The sequence below is a fragment of the Embiotoca jacksoni genome, unplaced genomic scaffold (assembly GCF_022577435.1).
Source record: "Embiotoca jacksoni isolate LCO1_2020_lvr unplaced genomic scaffold, fEmbJac1.0.p SCAF_19, whole genome shotgun sequence".
In the NCBI taxonomy this organism is placed as follows: Eukaryota; Metazoa; Chordata; class Actinopteri; family Embiotocidae; genus Embiotoca; species Embiotoca jacksoni.
In genome coordinates, this window is record NW_027185329.1 from 6,878,781 (window position 1) to 6,903,435 (window position 24,655).

Here is a 24,655-nt window from a genome sequence, read left to right on the forward strand (position 1 = left end):
ATCCACTCACTGAGGGCAGCTCTGATCTTTCTCAGCTGTGTTGGAGCCGAGATCAGATTTAGCCCAGATGACATCATATGCGGAGTTGGTTAATCCCAGGAAGAGGACTTTATGTGGTGCTGATGGCTCGCTCCAACTACACAAGTCATTGGAGGCTACCACAGGTTCAAATACAGAAACCAGCACCTAATCCGTGATGACATAATCACATATTTTTACAAGCTTCAAGTGTTTCACTCTCAAGAGCGATCCTTGAAATGGCATGTAACATTTCATCTCACACCCGTCCCCAGGCTGTTGTAGCTACAGGATTTGAGCCTACTATGCCTGTATTTGCTGGTAATATCAAAAAAATCTGTAAGCTTTTTTAGCAGTGATCAGCAGCTTGTATAAATCATTTATTTTATTGTACATCACAATTTTTTTTTTCATCTTACCCATACAATCATCATTGTAATTTGACTGAAGCTAGCCAGTGATGGTGGCGGTTGTGGTTTTGGGACCGGCCCGACGATGTTGCATGTGAGGTTGTTTGTTTACAGGTGCAGCCGTGTTAGTGGGGGGTGAAAATGTCAGAAACTAGAGATCTAGAAAGCAGGTTTAGGTTGAAGGTTTCTTTCCGCTTACCATCATTTTATAGACAACCAAAATGTCACGACATGCTCCAAATTATCCCTGGACCTTTTTTTTTTTAGCACACAAATAGTAACATGCATGTGGTTGTCTTTCTAATGTTCAAGAGCCTTAAACTCATAGAAACTCAAAGCAGAGTGTAAATGTCTGTTTCAAAGAAAATAAACATCTAGGGTTCATTATTGCAACGGAATACATCACAATCGTCATCCCACCGGTCGTCACAAAAGAGCATGTAAGGATGTATTATTCTTTTGATTGGCTATTCTAGGTGTAGCGTCATGTCCTGTTAAAAGCTCATTTATGTCCCCAAACTGAGTAAGCAGAAAAAAAAAAAAAATCACATTACTTCGCCAGAACATAATTGTGGCTTAGAAAATAGTTTCTTGTGAAGCTGGAATTCCCATTTTTTTCGTGATTCAAAACATACCTTGTTGCCGGTCTAATGCAGAGACCCAAAATACAAGTACAATTATTTCAACTGCATTGAAGTCAGATCCACAGAAACACAAATGGCTGCAGTGCGGAACAGCTGAGGTGGAGAGGTTACTGTAGCAGCAGGTCAGACAGGGAAGGGCCCTTCTGGCCTGCGGGTCAGCTGCCCTGGACACAGGCCAGCACACTTAGCAAAATACTTCTGCACTGCATGACACCACGCACGGCAACCACCACTCCCACTCCAGTTTAAGTATGGCAACCAAGTTGACATTAAAAGCACATCAAAACGTTATCTAATAATATCCTTACTCCAAAAAGTGACTAATGGTTTCAAGGCCAGGTGATTATAGGAATCTGAGAAAGATATTTTTATTTTATTTTAGCGTGAAAGGGTTGAAGTTTCATCCTCCATGGAGAAAGCAACACAGCTTTTCATGATATGTAGGCACCGGGGAATGAGATAAATTTGCGGCCACATTTTGAGGAGAAATCCACCCTAAATACTATTCCCTTTTTACTATATTGCTTCTGACCCTTGCACGTCACCGGAGAGCTCGCACTCTGAGCATGTCAGCTCAGGGAGCAGATCAAAAAAATATCTGATATGTGCAGGGAGCTGAGAAAAATCCTTGTCATATGCAAAGATGTTACATCAGACATTTGCAGCTTGGCCTTGGTCATTTACACAGCCATAGCTTAGCCCATCTGCTGGGAATAGAGATGACTCTTAAGTACGTAAAGCTGCCATAAGCCTCTGTTTCCTATTGTAAGCTGTTTTAAAGGGTCCTGCGGTTTGGTGCCATCTGTTTTTACTCAATATTTATATATTTGATATTTTCTTTCCCTCTCCTCCCTGGCATGGCCTGACTTGTGAGAGACGCGCTTGTTGTCTGTGTTCATGTGGGAGGTGGATGATGCCACAGCAGTTCCCGGCTCAACCTCCCAGACCAGTCACGTGTCTTGCCTCCTACAGGCTTCCACTCCTCTTTATTGCCTCCTGCCCTCCACTCTCAGTTTCTGCTTTCTGGCATGCACACTAGCTTCCTACTTCTCTGGCTATCTTCTGTGTTGGCTCCATTCGGAGCATCGTGCATAATTTGTTTTCCTTTTTGCATTAAATGTAGAAAAACAGACATGTAGCGTATGCAAGATAACTTATAGGTTTTAGGAACGTGTTGAAGTCACTTTAGTTTTCAGTTTTGCATGTTGTGTTATAACGTAGAAAAACATGTAGATAGTCATAATAATGAAGCTATTATTAATCTTTTAGGTTTGCTGAAATTATTATAAGCTCATGCACCTTCTTATCTGATTACGTGTACGGCTGCTTTTTTCTCTTCCTTTGCTCCCAAACCAAAACCAACCATATTTCCTGTAGTGTGGGCCAGACATTTGCTGTTCATACCCTTCAACATAACACCCAGTTATTTTATCATCCTCTCTATCAATCTCTTTTTATTTTATTTTATTTTATTTTTTTGCGTCATTCATGGACACTTCAATGTATCACATATCAACATGATTAAAATTGGATACTTGACAAAAGGGTTGAACATGTGTAAACCTAATTGAAGATAAATTTACCCGAGTGAACTTTTGGGTTATGTAAGTGCTAGAGTAGCTTTCAGTTGAGGGCCGCTGCTGTGCTCTCATTAAAACATATTTTGTGTGACGTGTTGCAATAATAGTAGAAAATAAAGTGAAAATAACACATTAATTAAGTGTGGAACAACCTAACTATTGGACACGGGTAAGTTTTATATTATTGCAGTGCAAATTTAAGTATAGATATTTTTATTCTTGGGATCAATTTTAAAATAAAATATGAACTTAAATTTGTATTAATATATAATTAATTTTTAACTTGATTAATTGAAAAAAAAAATTAAAGTTTCTTATCAGCTTTTGCATGTTCTCTGTCTTGACATGTAAACATGCAAAACTGGTCATTATCATTAGCAAATCAGGGCTTAAATTAGATTGACCCAGACTGACTTGAACCCAGAGATTTGTTCAAATCAACATGGAGAGGAACACCGCGCCACAGAGAGCTCGATCTCTCTTCCTCCAAATACTTCAAAACCTCTCTGGCTAGAATCCAGTGGATCATGCAGTCAAAATACAGCAGCTGGCTGTATAAAACTGAACACAGATTTTGAGATTGTTTGGGTTTTTCTATATTTGATCAAATAGTAATAATAATTGACCTTTTTCTGTCGGATTACATAAGGAACCCTTTTTATTTTTTTCCATAATTAGGACCCTTCATTAAACCAGGATCTATGTATGTGGTATTTGAGCACACAGGCAACAGTACGGCAGGATTGGCCAGTAATGGTTTTTGTCACCTCTGCTAAACCTTATGAAGGAACCCTAAACAGAAACCACGAAACATATTTTATAGGCCTGAGAGATGGTTCTCTTAAAAAGATGGAAAGTCCCCCATTGGGCTGAACATGGCTCATGTTATGTGTTCTTACTCCTACGTGCTCGCAGGGCACCAGAAGAGAAAAGGCTCCTGATTTGATAAAGGCCTAATGGAGTGAATGTGGGAGCTTAACAGCCTTTCAGCTTTCCGTTTATGTAATTTAACATAGAAGTGCCTTGGAATTAGATGCACGTGGGAAACGACTTCGAAGATTAAATCGTATTCCAACACCTCCTGAGAAGTTGCTCATATTTGTGCATGGAGAGTAGAGACTGGAGCGAATAACTGCAACATGCTGCAAATGCTTTGTTTTGTTTCACCTGCCAGTTATTGTTTCAATTATTAGATTTTTATTTTTTTTTATATAGCGGTTAGGGCGCATACCACATCGGCCATGTCCTCTGGGCTGCAAGTCTTCGGTTGGAGTGCCAGCCATAAGGACCATTTGCTGCATGTCATTCTCCAGCTCTCTTCCCGTTTCCTGTCTATACTTCACCGTCTCGTATAGATCATTAAAAAAAACTTGTCGCTTTGTATTTGCATTCTGTTTGAAAGTACTCTAAACAAAAACAGCAGTTTGAGAAAATATACTGACGTGCAAATTAATCGCAAAAAAATTAAATAAAAATATGCACAGAGCGTGTTAAGACATTAACAGTCCGAAACCAAAAAGAGATTCGGTTTATTATCATACTTGACATGGAGATGCATCCAATCCTTACATATTAGAATCTGGTACCAGCAAATGTTTACCAGTGAAAATGAGTGAAACAAATATTTATTTGTTTTTCTATTGAATGACAATTCAATTAATTGACCAACATTTGCATTTGACTGACTCGGAGTAGAGCTAGATTGGATGTCTGGTTGTTTCAGAATGCATGTCACGGTTTTCTTTTATCAGTTTTACAAACGATAAACTGTACATCTTTAGACCCATTTAGAGCCCGTGTTAGTTGGCAGTGTGTGAAAAGGGGTCTGCCTACTGCTGGAGGGGATGAGGGCTTTAGCACAGGCTGTGGCACAGCTATTGAAGATTAAAGAAAGGAATTAAGTTGGGTGTGTGTTTGTTCTATCCTCTTCACGTTTGTCTATAATGCCCTTGTCATTATGAGAGTGGGGTTAATCAGATTACATTTTAGGTTGTAAAGCTGGAGCCAGCGATATAATGAACAATATGTCCGGGTGAGTTGATTATCAGGCATGTCATCACAAAACCCTGCTTCACGCCAACTGGAACTGCTCTTTATCCTCTACCCGAGACTTAATTAAAGTTCTATCGGGCATTAAAATGAGTAAAAAAAAAAAAAAAAAAAAAAAAAAAAATTGTTCTGTAGGTATTTAAGTTGATTGCAGGTGGAGGTTATCATGCTGATGTGTCTGCAGGGTTTCACTCATAAACTGCTTTCTTCCCTCGGGGTAAGACTCTTAAAAACATTGTGGTGTTATAGTCAGTCAATAGTTTCCCTTCACTCTGGGAAAACCACATGATTATGGACCTTTCAGATTTCAATTATTCTTGGGCTTTTTTAAACCAATCAAATTTTGCATTGATAATAATGTTGAAGTCCAAGTTAGCCAGACAACCAACCCGTCACTCTTCAAAATGGCTGCACGTAGTATTCATGAACTGATTTGTGTGCTATGTAATATTTAACCCTTTCTTTCCTTTCCTCTCTCCTCTCCTCTAGGAACCTATAAAGTCCAGGGCGCCACAGCTCCATTTGGAGTATAGATTTTACAAACAGTTGGGAAATTCAGGTAAGAGAGCTGCAGCCTGTAGATTAAAAGTCTCTAATAAACTCAGTACAGATTGAATAATTTGAATGCAAACTGGCATTTTCACTCCAGATGTTGCCCGGTTGTGAGAAAGACTCAATATTCAGAAACGCACACGGACATTTATATGCAGGTGGATAAATGTGATAACACTGTTTACATGTGGAAATGACTTATTCTCGGGTGTCAGGTTACGAGTACTGGTTCTGGTTGTAGGGAATTGTGGCAGCGTAAAAATGAAAGTCATTAACGGCAGCAATTTAACAAATGTGGGAGAGACATAAAAGGACAGAGACTTAAATCCTTAAAAAAAAACTCTGCTATGGAGGTGATCGATTACATTTATTTACATCAAGGATTAAAAACGGTATCGCTGCAAATTTTACTTCATCATGGTCCGTTTCTCGTTTTGACGAATAGACTTGAATGAATCATTAAATATATTTTTATGTCAGCTGTGGAATTCCATTTTTGCACCGCAATTGTTCAGTCAGAGTTGAATTCGTAAAAGTACAATTATTTACCTTCCTCTGTAGTCATCTAGTTTGCACCGTTTCCCTCTCTGCACTGCAACACGAGACCTCTGTTTCCACCTTTTAGAATATCTACTGAGGAAAGCGGACTCACGAACACGACTTTACCAATTTTCCCTGAAGCTGAATTTCACTGTACACGTTTATCTTTTCACGTCTGTGGGACCGACGGGATGCTGTCAAAGCCTGCTTCCTTTTTTTTCTAATCCGTCCTCAAACGTACCCGGAGTTTCTCCTCTCCTACACACACACACACACACACACACACACACACACACACACACACACACGCGCGCGCGCACACACTCTCACTGCCCAGAACATGTTAATGTGCTGTGATGCATAGCTGCGGATGCAGGGCAGCAGCTCTTTGATGTGGTCGGGCTGGCCTGGCAGTTATAGCCGGGGCGGTTGGGAGGAGGGAATGTGACTTGTGATTTGTTTCACGGCAGTGCCAGGTGGCGGGCGGGCTTGGTCGTTTGGGAAAGGCTCACCTGTCGTATTTGTGTAAGGTTGCGAAGGTGCGCGTGTTAATTCGCCTGCCTCGTAATCTTTTATTCGACATTCATAACGTAACACACGTCGCTCTTATGGAGGCCAAATGACAAGAGCGAACGGTACAGACGAGAGGTCTGTGCTGTCTCCCGCTCCCCGCTGCTTTTTGTGCTGCAAACACCCACATGTCCCCAGCAGTTATTTTTTGTCCCTAATCCCAGACCAAGTCATGTATAATTCAGTACGTACTGATATCAACCCCATTTACATTTGATTACATGATTTACCCTAGCATAAGCTTGCTTACACCTACGTGTAGCTGAAGCTAATGCAGTCTAATACAACAGTCCTGTAATAAGTTCTGCCCTCATAAATGTTACAGTATTCAGCTTTTGTCGACAGACTTTTACAGAGGTGGTGATTCAATTATAGGTTATTTGGTTATTTATTTGGCCACGCTATTCATATCAATAAGAGTAGACTAAACTAAATGAAATTGAACTTGCTATAAAGTGCCACAAACGACATTCCTCCCAAATGACCGAAACACTGCGTTAACTCTTTGAAACAGTTTCTACAAAACTGAACCTTTGAACCTTCATGAAGATAGGATATTATTGCAGGGATGTTGGATCACATTCAGCTCAGTGTACCTAATAAATGTAAAACTGAGGGTATCGGGTGATCATCCGTAAAAAGATGTTGATTTTAAAACGCGCCATATATTTCTGTGAGTATGGTTGCTCTCATATCTGCGTTTGTCATTCTATTGCAAATGCACGGTTCTCCTGTTGCAGTGACTCTCCCGTCTGTTTGGAGGAGGGCATGTGTCCTGGTCTAATTTAGTGACACGTGCCAGCTTCTTGGCTCCTTGTGTCAGAGCAAAAACCCTCCACTGTTGATAAGGAGGTGGGGCATGAGGGCAGTCCTTGACTATTTATAGCTGGCCCTCTACAAGCGTTCGGGCCATTATGGTGTCTACTTGGAAAGCTTCCCGAGTCTTCCCTGTCACAGTATCCTCTGCCTCAGTGGTTGACTGTGTGCCGTCCGCAAATTGCGGGGAGACACTCGTGTTGCTTCCAGGGTGTGGCCTATTTTTCTTGATGGCTGTTCCTGTTTTAATCGGTCGTTCTGATCTGATAGCTAATCTTACCGAAGAACGCGCTCATATACCCAACAGTAACTGGAGTCGTCATCTCCTGTGCCGTTCCCCTGATTGTAGCAGAGGATTCTTCCAGTTTAGGCTTTTTCCTGTCTGCCTTTTAGATGTTTCCTCTGGCGCATTAGACATCCTGGCCATCCCATCTCCTACCGAGACCACTGTGGGCCTTCAGCTTTATTGTTATTGCCTTAGATATGCAGTTTACTTATGTGTTAAGATTTTCTAGCCCTTACAGATAATACTGATTTCACATTGATCTCTGTAATGTACCTTATGTTTTAGTCCTTCCAAGCTGCATATGCAGTGTTCTATATCTAGTGTGTCCTCTTTGAATGGCAACCCCTGCCCCTCCTCAAAGGAACGCATCTCTGCGTCAAAACCTGGTAAATGGCTGGACCCTGTGAGAAACTGAAGGGCTTTTCATTTGACATGGAAGTTGCGGCGTTTTGCCAACTCTTAGTGTAACTTTGATCTCGCACTCACTCATTGGCAGACATTTGCTTTATAGCTCTGATCCCACTTTTGCAGGCCAGCCAAAAATATTGTATTTAAACTATTTCACGAATACCCTAATTTTTCCCCGCTCAGTGTGCCCCCTCCGCTACACTTAAACATTGCGGGTCAGACACGGGTGAAGGAGAGCGAGGGCCGATTGTGCACTCGTTAATTAATTGCGTTCTCTTGGGATGATTAAGTCATCATTTTTTTTTTTAAATGCTGAAATGGGTCCCTAAATATACTTGGGCGGCCAACCCAAGTAAAGTCTACGTGTGAGAAACACTGACACAAAGGTTTTTCTTTAGTCTGTGATTAGACCTTTTTTTTGTTTGAAATAACTGGTGAGCTCTGGCTGCTTTTTAACATGGTTAGAAAATGTTGAGATTCAACAGGTGGTGACATAATCTGTGACTGGTAGACAATCAGTGTGTGCATCACCGAGACAATTAATGGCGTCGGATTTTCTCCCACTGTGATTCAGTCTCTAGCTACTTACATTAAGTCGGCGAGCTACAATATTTGACCTCAAGACAGGCCTCAGAGGGGCCTCGTCTTCCAAATACTGACTGGCTGCTACATGATGATTTGACAGGAAGGCTCATTTGACTGTCTCGAACGGGAGGAATCAAGGCGATAGATTAAATCTACTTATGTTGTCAACTTGGCTAAACGGGCACATGTGACCCTGTTAGTCCTCCCCAACCCAAGAGACTCAAATATGTCACAGTGTGGACGACTCAGCGCTTAACGCCCAGGAGGAGCTTATCTGCACGCTGTTAATTCTCTCTTGTCCTGGACAGATCCCATATAGACATCCCAGCTAACGGGAATCCTGCCTCCCACTTTACACATTTGAGTGAAAACTGACAATAGACCTGGTTTTCCTGTTGGTCCTAATAGTAACAGAATTACTACTAATTGTCATAATAATCATTAGAAGGAGTTTGTGATAGTAAAAGCAAGCACCACCATTCATTGTGTCTCCTTCACCACTGTGGTCAGGAGATTCGTCTCCCAGTTTATGAAACTAGTTATGATTTAATAGCATTTCACAGGTTGATTTAGCTCTTCCAGTGTCCGTGACTGCATGGATGTGGGTGTAATTAGTTTCATATAGGAATGCTTCCTCTGGAATATCATTCAGCGATTGGTTTCAACATGCCTGTGAATATTCACAAGCCGCATCAAGCCTTCTGATGGCATGTTGCGCCTTGTCAGTGACACAGGATCTGCGTTAATCATATTATTTCATGCAGATTATCCATGTCATGTGGATCCCACCCACTCACACCCACCCGAAAACAAATCATGTGTTTTATGTGTCACTGCTGTTGTAGGATTATTGTTGGTTAGATTGATAATATTATTTCCAACAATTCTGTGCTGCAGCACAGACTATTGAACTGCTTACAATTTACAACATAACTTTGTCCGGGCTAATCTTAGTCCTAGTCTGATAAATAACTTGATTTAACCCACTTCCTTCAAGTCTTGCATGCATGATTGAAGAAAAATAGTTTGTTGTGTTGGGTCAGAAAAAAAAAATAGAACAACTGCCCTAGTTTTTCTAATGTCAGCCAAATGATTGCAGGTAAAAAGACCCAAATATGTGGTATTGCTGTTTTATCCCCACCACCACTGGATTTCAGCCTCGCAGCATCTTTCTTGGATCGTTATTCTTTTGAGCTGTGTTGCGTTTTCTGCTCTGGGCTCAGTCTGTGCAAGCCTCAGCGCTGATCATATTTCAACCTTGTGAGAACATCTCCAGAGCGCTGGGTCTAATGGAAGTCACTTCTTCTTCTGCTCGTTCCTTCAGTGCACTCCACTCCATGGTGTAAATCTTTAATAGATATTCCCTCTCCTCTCCCCTCCTCTCGGTCCGCGTCCTCTCTCCTCCGGCCGTCTCCTCTTTGGCCCTTAACTCCTGACATTTCACTGTAGGGCAACATTGTCTTCAGCCACCATGATGCAGCCTTCCCTCTTGATGTGTCGCCTGAGAAGGCCTGCCTGCAGATACAAAAGGGTGATTGTTTCAAATTGTCAAGACAGCAGGGGTTACAGCACCACTGACGTTGGCTTGCAGTGAAAGCCAGAGCATTTCCCACAGTGCTTAACACAGCGACAAGATGTACTTTTACATGACTTAATATAATAGCCAGAATTGCATACGTTTATCCTAACAGGGGTTTTTCACTTTGCTTCTAATTTGTTATTGACAGAAATAGTGTCTCTTGTTAGATTGTACTAGAGTCCTTTTTCTATATGTTTTGTTGTTATGGTTGATTTAGTGACATTTTGATAATATCCCTTTTTTTGTGCAGCTATTGTTATATTAAAAATTCGATCAAAATCTCCCCAAAACAAGTGTTCCCTGCTTTTTACCACCAGCAGAAGATTATAATGCACACTGTGCTCTCCTCTTGTGATGACTGTGCTTTGAATGCCCTCTAGATTTGGGCCAAGTTTTGATGAGTCAGCCTCCCAGTGATCTCTTGTCACTGCCTCATCTGTCATGGGCGTCATTACCAGGAAAATCCTAGAGACAAAAGTGCAGACAGGTGTGCGCGTATGTACGTGCATGCATGTGAGAAATGTGTTTGTCAGTTTGCTTCCATGCATGCGCAGTGGTCTGGTTGCAGTGTTGGGACCGATGTCGAGGGCAGACGAGGTAAATCCGACAACCCAGACTGAATACTGAGCACACAGAACTGTGCCGCTTCACAACATGTCTTTATTTGAATTACAGAGTTGTATAGATGTGCTTGGTCATCCTCACCTAATCTCAGATTCTCTTTCTCTGTTACATGGCTCTGTTTTTCTCTCTCAACTCCCATTTATGTGGTTGCCCATGGTTAATCTGCTTTGGGGGAGTTGGCTGGTGATGTAGATGCCAGGCTCTTGGCACCACAGAGGGGTTCAAAGGTCCTGGGACCGCTACCTAGTGACGAAGTAAACCTGACAAGGATTAACCTGGCAGGAAAAATGAGCCTGAAGCTTTGATTATGGAAGAAGTGTTAAGCCACAACATTTCTGAGATTGGATCAGTAGTCAGTGGATGCACCGGCAAAAATGTCTGAGAGTTATAACACGACAAAAATAACTGAGATTTCAGAAATTCCACATAAAGGAATCTGTTTTTTTCTGAGCTGTTGCATGTTATTTAAGAGTGTTTGTGAAATATGATGCTGGTTCCTCACAGACCTCAGCAGTTCATTGTTGTTGTAGCCAGCAGATTGTGAAACAGCGTGTTACAGCAGGTTTTTAGTACCAACTGAGTTTTCCCAGGTGAATTTCTTATATAAACTCATTCTTTTTGTAAAATAACAAAATAGTTTATTGTTACTATGTGCCTTATTTTTCCCATCTAAAGGGAATGCTGTAGTGTTTTTCCATGCCCCAGATGGCCCACTGTCAAAACACTATATATCAAGATAATACCAGGTTGATCCTTCCACATTCTTCAGAAGCTCTTGGGTGTGGTGGTTTCTTGAAGTGAAGACTTTTAAACAGTTGTTGACGGTGTGCTAGTTACGTCCCCTGGTGCTTTTCAAGACAACTTTCCCTTTAATCCCACTTCAGAGTAAGAGAAACATGAAGCCACTCCTGTTTTATTTTTTTTTGACAAACTTGTTGAGGGAAGTGAAATGAAGTGCAGTTTGTCATTGTTGCTGTAGTGTTAGTGAAGCGTGTCCTCCCACCTTTTTTCTGTATGATGCAAATACTGTAGAAACGCCACTTGTGCTGTCCTCATCAGAAACAAAACTCATTGTCAGACAAGCTATACAAAAGTGCATATATTGTTTAACATGTACTGACAGTTGTGCTGGGATCATTTTATTTATTGGGTAAGATTCTACAAAAGCCCACTGACTTTATTTATATGTCTCCACAGAGGGGATCCCTCAGGTGTACTACTTCGGTCCTTGTGGGAAATACAACGCCATGGTGCTGGAGCTGCTTGGGCCCAGTCTAGAGGACCTGTTTGACCTCTGTGACCGCACCTTTTCCCTCAAGACCGTCCTCATGATAGCCATACAGCTGGTAAGGCCTGGGAGAGGAGCGCCGCATACTTTTATATACTTTAAATAACAAAAAATTATCGTAAAAGGAGTGCTTGGGTGTCATTAGGAGCCGGTTCCAGAAAGCAGGTTTAACGACCTCTGATCGAAATCCTGAACTCTGAGTTGACATGTACCAAGAAAGGAGGTGGTTCCAGATCAGCTGATCAGAGTAAATTCATTATGAGCAATGTATGTGCTTGGTGGATGAAAAATAAAATTCACATTAATGGAGCTCTGATCCAGGACGATGGGTAAATACGAAACAGTGCTTCCAGTTTAATCCGGTTGAGCCAGAATTACTAACGTGTGACAGAAAGTGCACGTTTCTCTTAACAAAAGCACAGCAGTAACAGTCGAAGAGGGTCAATAAGTTAACACGGTTACATTTTATTTAGCCAATAGGCTGCTCATTCATCATTTATCAGACTCTAATCTCTGTAATGGATGATAAAGTGCTAGAATCTGACAATGCTATTTATCAAACATTTAAATATTTATTCAGCTGTACTCTGACCCACACGGGAAAGCAGCTGTAGATGAAAATATAGATCACACAGATAAGAAATAATTTTATTTATAGACCTGTGAACGTGCGTTTATATTCTGACCCAGTAATAATGATTTACTTTGAGGTTAAAAGTCAGTGTTGCAGATTTATTTTGTTTTTATATCTATTTTATATTGAAAAATATTTCTTAATGGCATTTAATGTCTGTCTTTCAATATGAAGTAAATACAAACGTAGTAAATGGTTTAAACTAGAGCCAGACGAGATAAATTGGTCAACTGTTTAAGAATATCGGCGGATATATTGATATGAGACCCCTAATATTGGTATCTGCATTGTTCCTAAAAATGCAGTATTGGCTCTAGTTTAAACAACTCGCTGTTTCGCTGCAGTATGTCCAGTCTTAGTCTTTTGAGCCACGCTGCAGTAATCCTCACTCTTAAATATGGACTTAATCTCCAATATGACACGATAACTGCGATGAGAATGTTGCGTCACCACGACACTCAACATGAGAAATGATTATTCATTGATCTGTGTTTGAACCTTACATTTACAGAAATTACAGTAATATATGCTAAATGTATCAATACAGGGAACTGATTGAAAACCTGATGAGTTGTCTTCAGGTCCACAGAGTCACCGTGTCATGAAGATAGTGGACACGTTTTGTTCTGAGATGAAGATATGAATCCATGATGTGAACATGAGGATTGAGTTTGCTGTCACTGTCCCTGTTATTACTGTCAGGCAGCAGTAACTTTAGAAGTAAAGAGAGACGGGCTTTGGGTAACATTAATATCCAAAAGGTATTTTGATCTTCTCCCAATGTAAATTTCTGCTAATTATGTTACTAAATCTTGTCACTAAACCTGTTTTCTTGAATAAATCCCAAGTCTGACTGTTTGAGGGTATAACCAAATTTAATAAATACACAGAAATAAACAAACTGAAAAACAGTGATTATGTAATAATATGTTCATGTGCCTTCCAGTACCTTTTGCAGCACACCTTCCCACTACTGCAGTTTTGTGTAAAAACCTGAATTTGAAGGCCATCAAAAACATTTAGTTGAAAAAGATAATCTTTAATGTTATGAAGTTATAAAATCTTGCTGGATAATATATATATATATATATATATATATATATATATATATATATATATATATTTTTTTTTTTTTTTTTTTTTTTTTTTTTTTTTTTAATCTTCCTGTACAGTCTGAATGCTTTGCGACTTTGTGTTAGAAACTGCCCGACTTTGTGAGCGATTGAGATTTCAAATACTGACATGAAATCCACTGACTGCTTGTCTAGATAACACGGATGGAGTATGTCCACACCAAGAGTCTGATCTACAGAGATGTGAAGCCAGAAAACTTTCTCGTTGGGCGGCCAGGAAGCAAGAGGCAGCACACCATCCACATCATTGACTTTGGTCTGGCCAAAGAATACATCGACCCCGAGACCAAAAAACACATCCCCTACCGGGAGCACAAGAGTCTGACTGGGACGGCACGCTACATGAGCATCAACACACACCTGGGAAAGGGTAAGAAAGCCTCAGGATCAGGTCTGAGGTTTGATCAGCCTTTTAAATCTGAATAGACGAGCTCTGGTTGCTTTCGCATGCAGTTTAATGGAGATGTCATAACTGCTTTGTATACAAATATGTCACCAACATGTACACAGCATTGTAAACAAAGAGCCTGGACCTGATTTTACATTCAGTTATTTGTAATAGTTTAGTTTTGTTTTGAAGCGTCCCCTCTGTATTCTGCTGTTCCTCCACGGAGAGCAGACAGTCTGCACATTTGAAGTCTAACCAATCACCTCGGGCGGTAATTTCACTGATTAGTCCTGCCCCTCTACTCTCAGGAGTGCTAATCAGTAGGTGGAGTGTTTGGTTGGAGTGACACATGATTGTTAATCTTGCCCTTTTATACTACATGCTTTATTTGAACTCCAGAATAACGGAGGAATTGCGCTGTATTTCTTTCCAGAGAGTTCCCTGTTGCTCTTTCCAGCTGGTTAAAAAATGGATCTGCTTCTCGCAGCTCAACGCAATTCTCATCTTGTCCTTTTTAATTCCAGAGCAAAGCAGACGGGATGATTTGGAGGCGCTGGGTCACATGTTCATGTACTTCCTCCGAGGTAGCCTCCCCTGGCAGGGCCTAAAGGTACTGTGGTGTATTGTTTGATATCATCCACATGTTGGCACTTGCTGATAAACATCAGACTCCTGTAATCCTCTTAATGCTCAGCATACCTTTCCCTGTTGCACTCCAAAGTACAGTATCTCTTTCATACCTATCATCCACATGACCTTAGAGACAGAGAGCCTGGTGTTTACAACAGCTTCCTCTCACACTGGTGACATTTCAAGGTCTCCCCATTCATCTATCAGTTTTTCTAGTTGAACCTGAAAGACTGAGGAAACGCCCTCAGGCTCTCTCAGATGCAGAAACGATTCTTTTATTTATTTTTCATTTGCTTCTTTGGCATAAAACTAACATAAGAGGTGATAATGACTCATGATGAGATACTCGGATACAAACGACAAGTCAGAGGCAACATTGAGCAGTGGAGGAGTCTTTTGCTTTCTGACCACAGAGAACATTGATGAACTCCGATGTGTTTTTTTACTTTTGATTTAGCGCATGTATTCGTGATCTTTTGTCAACCGGCCACCGTGAAGTGTAGCGATTTTATTTATTTTTTTTATCCCACTTACACCAAAGTCACTTACCAACAAACTGTCATATGTCATCAAATCAGTTTATTTGCATTATGTAACATTGTGATGATCTCACTTGTTTTTGGAACTTCCATGAAATACGTTTCCTTCTGCTTGCGGAAGCAATTGATGGCAGCAAAGGGTACAGCTGGTCCATCCAATCACCGCAAACCATCAGAGCGGAGTTGTAAAGCTCTTTAAAACAGTTTCACTACAAATATAGAGACATTCCCCTGATGATTTTCTCCAAATATATACGAAATTAATATTGTTTTTCCAGCAGAGTTATGACTCGGCTCACTTTCGTTTGCACATCCGTTGCTACTTAAACGACCGAAACGACAGAAAATGAACTTCCACAGTTGAGCGAAGGAGCTTAAAGCACAAAGAAACCCAGCCGATGACAACAGGTGCCCGCAGGGAAGGTTACAGCCGGCTGCAGAGTTGCTGGGCTTTTTTTCTTTTTTTTTTTTTTTTTCTTTTTGAAAGCGCACATATCTAAAGGTGTACAGAGAATAGACAAGACAAGACATCTCATCTGAACATTTGCTGTGTGGGTGGAAGCTCTTGGTAGATGAATGTGAGGGATGTATAAATGTGGGGGACGTCAGATGGCTCAGGCCTCTCCATCAGGCAACATGAGGGTTGGCTTTAAAATACAATGAAGCAATATAGTGACCAGTTATGGAGCTCGAGTAGAGTTGTACCCGCAGCGTTATGGAGGACAACGCAATACAACCCTGCAGCGGACATCTTAATTGTCGGAGTTGAGGTGCAGGTTAAGAGTTTAGTAAATGTAGTCTGGTCCAATGAATCCTGGTTAAAAGTTGATAAAAGGAGATTCAGCGTAAATGATACAGCAACAATTGTGTTGAGAGAACAGTACACAGTAGTAGGGAGGCATGCAGCAGGCATACAGTGTTTCTGTTAAGACCTATAACTTGAAACTGCAACCAAAGCGTAGCTCTCATTTTGTACCACACAAGAAGTATCCATTCAGAGCCATCATGTGCCCCCCAAAAAGATGAGACTTTCTAAAGATCACGGTCTCCGTTATAACGCGATCATCCCAGGGAGACGGGAGAACGGTTCGAGTCACGTGAAATAACCCCACCGTCCCCGGATATGATGAGACTTTGGTGCAAAGTATCGATGTTTACATCTCGTACTAGAGATTCTTCGCGGCCACAGCTTGTGGCAAAAGTGGTCTAATGATCTGTTTTGTGGTTTTATGATGTGCGGAACAAACTTTTCTGAATCTAAAGGGCTTTGTCAGATTTACGCCAACACAAGGCTCCAGAATTCAGAATGACTGACAAGAGATTATATACATCTGTCTGCATCTCAATATTACACCTCTTGATTCATCGCAGCTATGGATGTGCTCAAATTTAGTGTTATCATTTATCTCCCTTCCAGGCTGACACTTTGAAGGAGAGGTATCAGAAAATTGGAGACACCAAACGAGCGACACCGATCGAAGTGCTTTGTGAAAGCTTCCCCGGTCAGTAGAACCAACCAGCTTCCTTTCTCATGTTATTTATTTATTTATTTTTTTTTGTATTTATTTGAGTTTTAGTTTGTTCTCATTTGACAGTTTGTTACCACTTTTGTAACGTTTGTTACTTTTGTTACAGAAGAGGTGGCCACCTACCTGCGCTATGTGAGGAGGCTGGACTTCTTCGAGAAGCCCGATTATGATTACTTGAGGAAGCTCTTCACCGACCTGTTCGACAGGAACAGCTATGTCTTTGACTACGAATACGACTGGGTCGGCAAATCACTTGTGAGTGCCACTCGCTGAATCCACTCGTCCTCATTTTCCTCCAAAAATCCTATTCTTGGGCTATCAGGTGTCACAGCTCTACAGTTGCTTCTTTTTACCTACAATTGCACCAGTTGTGGGCCATACACGTATATTTTTGGGAACACAACCTTAGTTTTTCTGTTTTATCTCCTTTTAAATGGTCTTCAGTCTTGCACCAAAGTTGTTTTTTTGTGTGTTTCTCCCAGCCCACACCGATAGGCCCTATCCCCAGTGACACGCCCCTGCCACCCAGCAGCAGAGACAAAGCACAACAGCAGACCAAAAACCAGGTGAGGTCTTCAACCTAAAACACAACAAACACCACATCCAAACCTCCGACTCAAGTGACCGACCAGCCGACCGACCCGGCCATTCAAGTCCCTCTGCCGAGCTACTCTTGTTGTGTCCAACTGTAAGCAACTTCCTGGAGAAAATGGCTGCTGCTCGGTTGCACTTCTTCATTTCTGCTCCTGTACACAGTCTGACTGGTCGGCAGTGACGTCACCTTTCCTCCAAGTCTTACATCAGACGATAAGACTGAGTAAAAAAAAAAAAAAAACCTTAGTAAATTAACTGACACGCAGTCATGAGGGAAACAAAGCACTGTTTTTGGCTTCAATTAATTCTTTACACTTTGCCACTCTAAGCTTCCAGTCATTGCATGCATGAGTTGAAAATGCAAATTGCATTGTTCATACTAGTAATGACAAGCTATATGCTTAGTGTTTGACAAAGTGTAGAATTTTTGTTTTTGTTTTAATGGCATGCTATCCGAGCCTTGTTTTATTAGTTTAAAGAAAAATAGGATAATAATTCACAAGTTTTATTTCATCAAAACATCTATAAATCATTGATAGACACTAACAATGGTACAAATCATGTTGTTCTCCATCATCCTTTTTCCGTAAAGCCGTAACAGGCAGTGCATTCAATTTTATGATTGACTTATTACTGTGGACTCTGGCCTCGTTTTACTGCCCTCCATTTATAGTGATTGGCTTGCTAACAACTTGCCACCTTTTTAAAGCCCGCTGAGCACCACCTCCTGTACCATGTACGTAGTTCCTGACCGTATAAACCTGTCGGCCGTATCTAAGGAAAGTACCTGCTATCTGTCTTTGTAGTTACGGGTCAGATTGGATGGCGGGAAGAGAAGATGAGCAAATTTTTCGGGCTGCAAATGAAAGTGTTGACTTTACTGTAAACCCGAGTCCTCATTGGGAGAAACGGTGTTGCTGCCCAAATGGCACCTGACGACGATGGTTGTCTGTGTTGTGTTCGAGACGCAGGGCTAGCTGAGGTGATCAAGGCTGTTTTCTTTTACTCCTGCATGACTTTATTAGTGTTGATCTGTGCTTCACATAAATTTTTGCTTCCTTCTATTCCTCTATTAACATAGTTTGTCTTAACAAGCCTGCTTCTGCTTGGGAGATGTCTTCTATAATTTTTTTTTTTTCCTTTTTCTTTTTTTTTTTTTGTATTCACCCTCCCCCACCCCCTCCCTTCCTCCTTGTCGCTCCTCCTCCCACAACTCTACCCCTCACCCCCTTGTACCCCATTGCCTCCCCCTCCCTCACCTCTGACACCACGACCCCCCCCCACCTCCTCCCTTCTTACCACTTCACGACCACCTTGCCTCAACCCTTTTTGCTCTTTGCGTCAAGTCGCCTGAGCCCAAAGGAAGTGAGTCTCAGCCCACTCCAGTGACCAATAAGGAGACTCTGGGTTCGCACCTCACAGCTGAGCGGCTGGGGGGCTCTGTTCAGGTACTGCTGCTGCTACTGCTGCTGCTTTGATGGCTAGTGCATGAAAGCCGCATAGTGGTGTACGGTGTCTTACCCCCCCACCCCCCCCTCTCACCCACCTCACACTGCCTGCCTGTTAAGTGCTCTGTCCTGTGTGTTTGCGTCAGACTGTTTGACTCCTCGTGTGTTAAGCGCTCCGCCTGCCGCTCTCACCGCTGGATTCATCTCGTGTGCTTCGCAGGCTGCTCGCAGTAACGGCCACGCAACGATGACATCCAGCAGTATACAAACCTCATGAAATACACATTCTTGTACCATCAGAAAAACACAAGCTAAAGTAGAAGACTGGAAGCAGCATTAGGAGATTTTTGGTTTGCGGGTTTTATTTAGCGAGAAAAAAAAATGGGAGAGTAATCTTATCCATGTCAAAGGGGCAATTGTATTTCACCTGACATAAGAGGTTTTCCGTACTGAATGTGGTACAAATGTGCCATCCAGTGTCGGCCGATAGAATTGCAGCTTGTAAGGGGCAGGTCCACTATGTCTGTCTGAAAGCATGTCTTCCCATGCAAATAAAACGGCAGCTGTTTTTGTTTCTCTTGTTCATACTGGCCATCAGTAGATCCTTTTCTATTGAGCTTCCAATGAAAGTGACAGGAGATAAACGTTTAGCACTCTTAATTATTTAAATACAGTTGGTGTCTACCAAAGTCAGTCTTTTTCATGAATAGCATTTCCAAGCTGAGGTGTTTTCGAGGGATGGCAACACAAAGAGAAAATGTTGTGCTAAGAAACTTTGATTTAAATGATTTGTTACCAGCCTGAATGAACAGGAGGAATCATTACAACAAGCCAAACCTCTCTGAATCTGGGTGCCTGGCTTTTGTTTTAGGACATGTATAAAAAAAATACGTGAACGTGTCTTTTAATTTTCTATGAAGTTGCTCTAGTTGACTCATTCCAGGTTAGCTGCTTAACTGCCTTTCCTGTTGGAGAGGGCTGATATTCAATAATGAGGATATTCAAGGCTGCATATTTCTATGCGAATGTTCATCTCCACTCTGTAATCAGTGGCTCAGAGTCTCAGTGTGTGAGCAGTCTGGTGTCCTTCTGTAACGATGCAGGTGATGAGCTCAACGAATGGCGAGCTGAACACTGATGATCCCACAGCCGGACACTCCAACGCTCCCATCACCGCTCCCACCGAGGTCGAAGTTGCTGACGAAACCAAGTACGGAAACACCTTCCACGTGCATAGAAAACACCCGCTTGTCTTTTCCGCTGCCACTTACCGTTGGGTTCGGGGGTTTAGTAGCAAGTCCAAATCCTAATCTCTTTGCATTCCTTACTGAATCTTATTACGTTCAGTTTTTTTTTTTTTTGTATTCCCACGGAGAACTTTTGCCAATCATCAGCCATGAACTCGCAGTAACTCGCTGCGGTTCATTTAAATCTACAGCTGCAGGTTTTTTTTTTTTCAACCAAAGACAGTGATGACTAGTGCCAGCCAATAATGATAAGCCAGCTACTTCTTTCAAAACGTTTACATTCATTCATGAAATCAGGTTACTTACAGTTCCCCACAGGTGATATGAAGCCATCTTTGCGTACACTGTGGTCACCTGGTTACTGTAAATATGTGCATGTATGCAGCAGATGAGTAGTAACGTTTCTCAACACCGTCGTGTTGGAAGATTTACTTTGTTACTGTGGAAGTGGCGTGCTGGACTTTCAGTTTATGTTTTAGTCAGACTTAAAAAAAAAAAAACATTTTTTTTTTTATTGTAATAGGAGAATACATCATTATCTCCCATGTAGATTTTTTTTTTATGTACGTGTCGTTGTAAAAATCCAACATAAATCCTGGTTAGAGGTGTACACGAGCAAGCAGTTGCCGTTCTCCAGTGTTTTTCCAAACCCCCATCCTGATTACAAAAATGAGGTTTCTTGCTTACATGACAATTAAGTAAACAGCTTACTGGTTCACGTAAACGCACGAATTGCTGTTCTCTATAAAATACAATAAAAAGCCAGCTTTGATTGGAGTTCAGTGAGTCTGGATGACACCAACCAGCTATTCAAACCCCTAACAAGCGGTGTGTGTGTGTGTGTGTGTGTGTGTGTGTGTGTGTGTGTGTGTGTGTGTGTGTGTGTGTGTGTGTGTGAGAAGCGCTGTATTGATCTCGTTTGTATAGATGTGGATCTCCAAATATCAATTCCTCTAAATAAAATGTTCCCTTTGTTTTCCTGCAGGTGCTGTTGTTTCTTTAAAAGAAGAAAGAGGAAAGCCCTCCAGAGGCACAAGTGAAAGAAGAGAACAGAGAGAACTTGAAACATTGTGGTCACTGTCAAGTTTTAAATGGAAGCAACTACACAGACCCCCTCCACCCCCCGTCCCCTCCACCCCTCTACCAACCCCACCCCCCACCCCCCTCCCGTCCCTTCTCTTTTTCCAGCTTCTCCCTCACCTCCTTTCCCCTCTCCACCCTCTTCCCCGTCACCATGTACCTCCCTTCTCGCGCGCTCTCTTTCTCGTTCCCAGTGCTCCCCGGACGCTGGCGAGTTAAAGGAATGTTGCGGTCCCGCCGACTCCACAACAGACTCTTGATTCCTTTACAGGCGAAAAATAAACGTACCTGCATTACAACGGGGAGGGGGGGGCTTGACAAAAAGTAAAAAAGCTGTAACAACAAACTCGAATACCGTGGCGTGAATATGAAAAAAGATACTGTTTGAAACAGTTGTTGTATTCTAGATTCCATAAAGAGCGTGTATTGTTCGAACAGTCAGCTGTTGATCAGGGGAAACCATTCAAGTGATTCGAGTGAAAGAAATCTGCTCCTTAGGAAACTGTTAATTTTTTTTTTTTCTTTGGTGTGTGTTTTGGGATCAAGGTAAAGAGGAAAAGGTGAACTATGCTGATGTTAAATCTGAGCGACACAGGAAGCATTTCATCTTTAAAACAGAATTTGGAGGATTTTTATGTAATTTTCTTTTCTTTTTTTGTAAGTGAATCCTCAGTTTTTCGAAGTCAAATCCCTGCATTGAAAACTTCTTTTTATGTTGTAGTGTTCTGGAGTTCAATTCTTTCCTCACTCTGGCTTTCTTTTTGTCTGTCAACGTGGACTTTGTAGCACAGTCACTGGCCTCAGGTACTGTGGAAGAATGAGAGAAACAGATATTAAGCTTTCTTATTATTATTGCACTTTTGAGGGGAAAAAAACCAACAATTACAGTGGAAAACTTTAGGTTTGAAATTAACAATTAAGAAAACAACTTAATAAAGACTGATCCAGGAAGAGTCCTTCACAACGCTTATATCTGAGTTATGGCTGAAAAATGTTGTCGATATACATGAGAAAAAAAAAAAAGATATGTCTTTTGATTTTTATTTCTTACATCAAAATAATTTACCAGGAAATCATAGTTTGTGCCTTTCTAAGTAAAATGTTTAAAGCTCAAGTGAGTGTCCCGCAATGACATTTTATCTAATCTGACCCTAATGCTCACTGGATTACTGTGTGTGTGTGTGTGTGTGTGTGTGTGTGTGCGTGTGCGTGTATGTGTGTGTGTATGTGTGCGTGCGCACTTGCAAATCTCTGAAGTTGTTGTAAGCAAATGTGTATAATGACTGTGTCCCTCCCCGTCACTTCTGAGCACTATACATCCTTTTGCCCGCCCCTCTGCTGTGACAGTCGGCACATCTGTGCAGTGGTGGCGTTCGGTTTGGGGAAAGGTCAGGACGGCGTGTCTGGGTGTGCGCTGCCAGCTCAAAGAGATCTATCTGACAGCAGCCCAAATCTATTTGAACCGTTGTCTGATTTCATCACGGGCAGACGTGCGGCTCGGTGAGCTGTACTTGTTTTAAAAGCTACATGAGGGCTCTGAAATTACTGGGCTGCCGTTTCTGAACAAACTGTGCTTGATTGGGAAAAGCCATGTTCTTGTTTTGAGTTTCTTCCCGCTGCTGACAACTGTCGCCCTTTTGATTCATGTCTTTTTTTTTTTTTTTTTTTTTTTTTTTGATGTTCCGTTTCTAAGTCTGACAGCCTGCTGCTGCTCTGTTCAGGAATGTTTAAAGGGTCAGTGTGTAGGATTTAGTGGGCTCTATTGGAAGAAATGGAATATTATATTTCAAATTATTTTTTTATTTTGTGCATAAAAACCAGACACGAATAGTTGTTTTCATTACTTTTAGGAGTCCTTTATGGGGCGTGGGTCCTCCTTCCTGCCATATATGTAAAGTACAGAAAGGACAAACGCAACACTGGCTCTGCAGACGGCCTTTTGTAAGTTTCTCAACACATTTGGTGCGTTAACGGGTGTTCGGTTGATTACAATCTGCAAAGTCACCGCTAGCTGGCACAAAATCCTACACACGGGTCCTTTAAATTTCCCCCCAATGCTTCTGGTTCATCAGAGACTACAAGTTCTTTGGCCTTGAGGTTTTTTTTTTTTTGGTTGTTTTTTTTCCCCCAGGATTTGTGCAGCAATTGTAATTCCCCACTTCTTTAAGCAGATTGAAAAATATCCTGTCAAAACTGAAGCTGCGGCGGCTGAGATATCTTGACCCTCTCGTCTGGGTCACCTTCAAAAAAAAAAAAAAAAACACTGGATCCAACTTTTCCAATAATGAACTTGGATAACATCTTTCATTACAGCTCGGCTGCCCTCTAAACTCCCCCTTTAAACTCCACAATTTCAGTTTGTAGCAGGCTTTCTGGTAAACGTTTCCTCGATGGCCTCATTGCAACCTTTCTTCTGTTTCTGTCGGCTCATCTTCATGTGTAAAATTGGCGGAGTGCTCCTTTAAATCTTGAGCCTCATTTTATGATTAATTTGTGTGTTCACTTTAACTTTAGATTTATTACAGAAGACTGACTGACAGTACGTCACAGCTGTATGATGTGAATGATGACCGTGTGAAACACGTCATGAACGGTAAAGGGAAGTTCAGGTTGTTTCCCAAGTGTCAGTTTACAAAAAGCAATATTGCGAATACATACATACAAAAAAAAAAAGAAAAAAAAATGCTAATGACATGGGGACAAATACTTGACACGATAGAGCCCTGTTGAGTCTGAATGTTTTGTGACTGGATTTCAGAATTAATGTCAGTTCCGTGTTAATTTCAGCATGATTCACCCAAACACAAATGAGAAGGAAAACTTAAATATTAGAAATCTTGAAATCAGGCAGACGTTTGGCTTGCACTTAAGTTGATCAGCTTTTTATGAATTTGTATCTTAGCTGCTCATGTAAACCCAGCTGATTTTAAGTTATGAAGGAACTGTTCCTGCAGGTTTTCGAGGACTAAAGTGCTTAAATCACTCGCTGTACGTGAAGAACAGAAAGAGGAACCCGCTGTATTTGGAAACAGTATTGTAACATGAGTTTTAAACGCCACTCATAATCATGGCTTAATTTAGACCACAGGTGAGGCGTGACCACTGCAGAGCTCTATGTTTTCCGCTGTATAATAACCCCAACTCAAGATGTTCCGAGGCTAACTCGGGGCGCTCTGGTGCGCTTTTACGCGTGAAGTCGTCGCTGCATCAAGTGGCCGTTGACAGCTGAAGTAAAGCTTTTGTTGGCGCATTAAATTATTCCACAAAAGGCTAAACCGGTTCAGCTGACCAGCGTGGGGACCCAGCTTGGCATAATCCATTACACTGCGTTTACGATTTGTAATTGGGGAGATTTTTGAGGATGCTCAGATCAGGGTTGAACTGTGTTTCTGCTCTACGTCTCTGAGTGTAACTGTTTGCATCATGTATTTGTAAATATGACAACGACAGATCTCTAATTGTGAATAAAGGAAGTTTTATCACA

The 24,655-nt window shown here is 41.5% G+C and overlaps 1 protein-coding gene across 5 annotated transcripts in view; it reads left to right on the forward strand.

Moving 5' to 3' along the window:
• csnk1g2b (casein kinase 1, gamma 2b) overlaps positions 1-24,655 on the forward strand; it is a 37,061-nt gene extending 12,406 nt beyond the window's left edge. For 2 of the 5 annotated variants that reach the window (XM_069153245.1, XM_069153246.1), the window contains exons 3-12: positions 5,191-5,260; positions 11,859-12,007; positions 13,852-14,086; positions 14,629-14,714; positions 16,691-16,775; positions 16,909-17,057; positions 17,285-17,368; positions 18,743-18,844; positions 19,948-20,054; positions 21,077-24,655. In XM_069153245.1, the coding sequence (XP_069009346.1) occupies positions 5,191-5,260; positions 11,859-12,007; positions 13,852-14,086; positions 14,629-14,714; positions 16,691-16,775; positions 16,909-17,057; positions 17,285-17,368; positions 18,743-18,844; positions 19,948-20,054; positions 21,077-21,131 (1,122 nt within the window). In that variant the 3' untranslated portion in view covers positions 21,132-24,655. The remainder of the gene's footprint in view (positions 1-5,190; positions 5,261-11,858; positions 12,008-13,851; positions 14,087-14,628; positions 14,715-16,690; positions 16,776-16,908; positions 17,058-17,284; positions 17,369-18,742; positions 18,845-19,947; positions 20,055-21,076) is intronic. The other 3 variants (XM_069153247.1, XM_069153248.1, XM_069153249.1) reach the window with 3 other exon arrangements.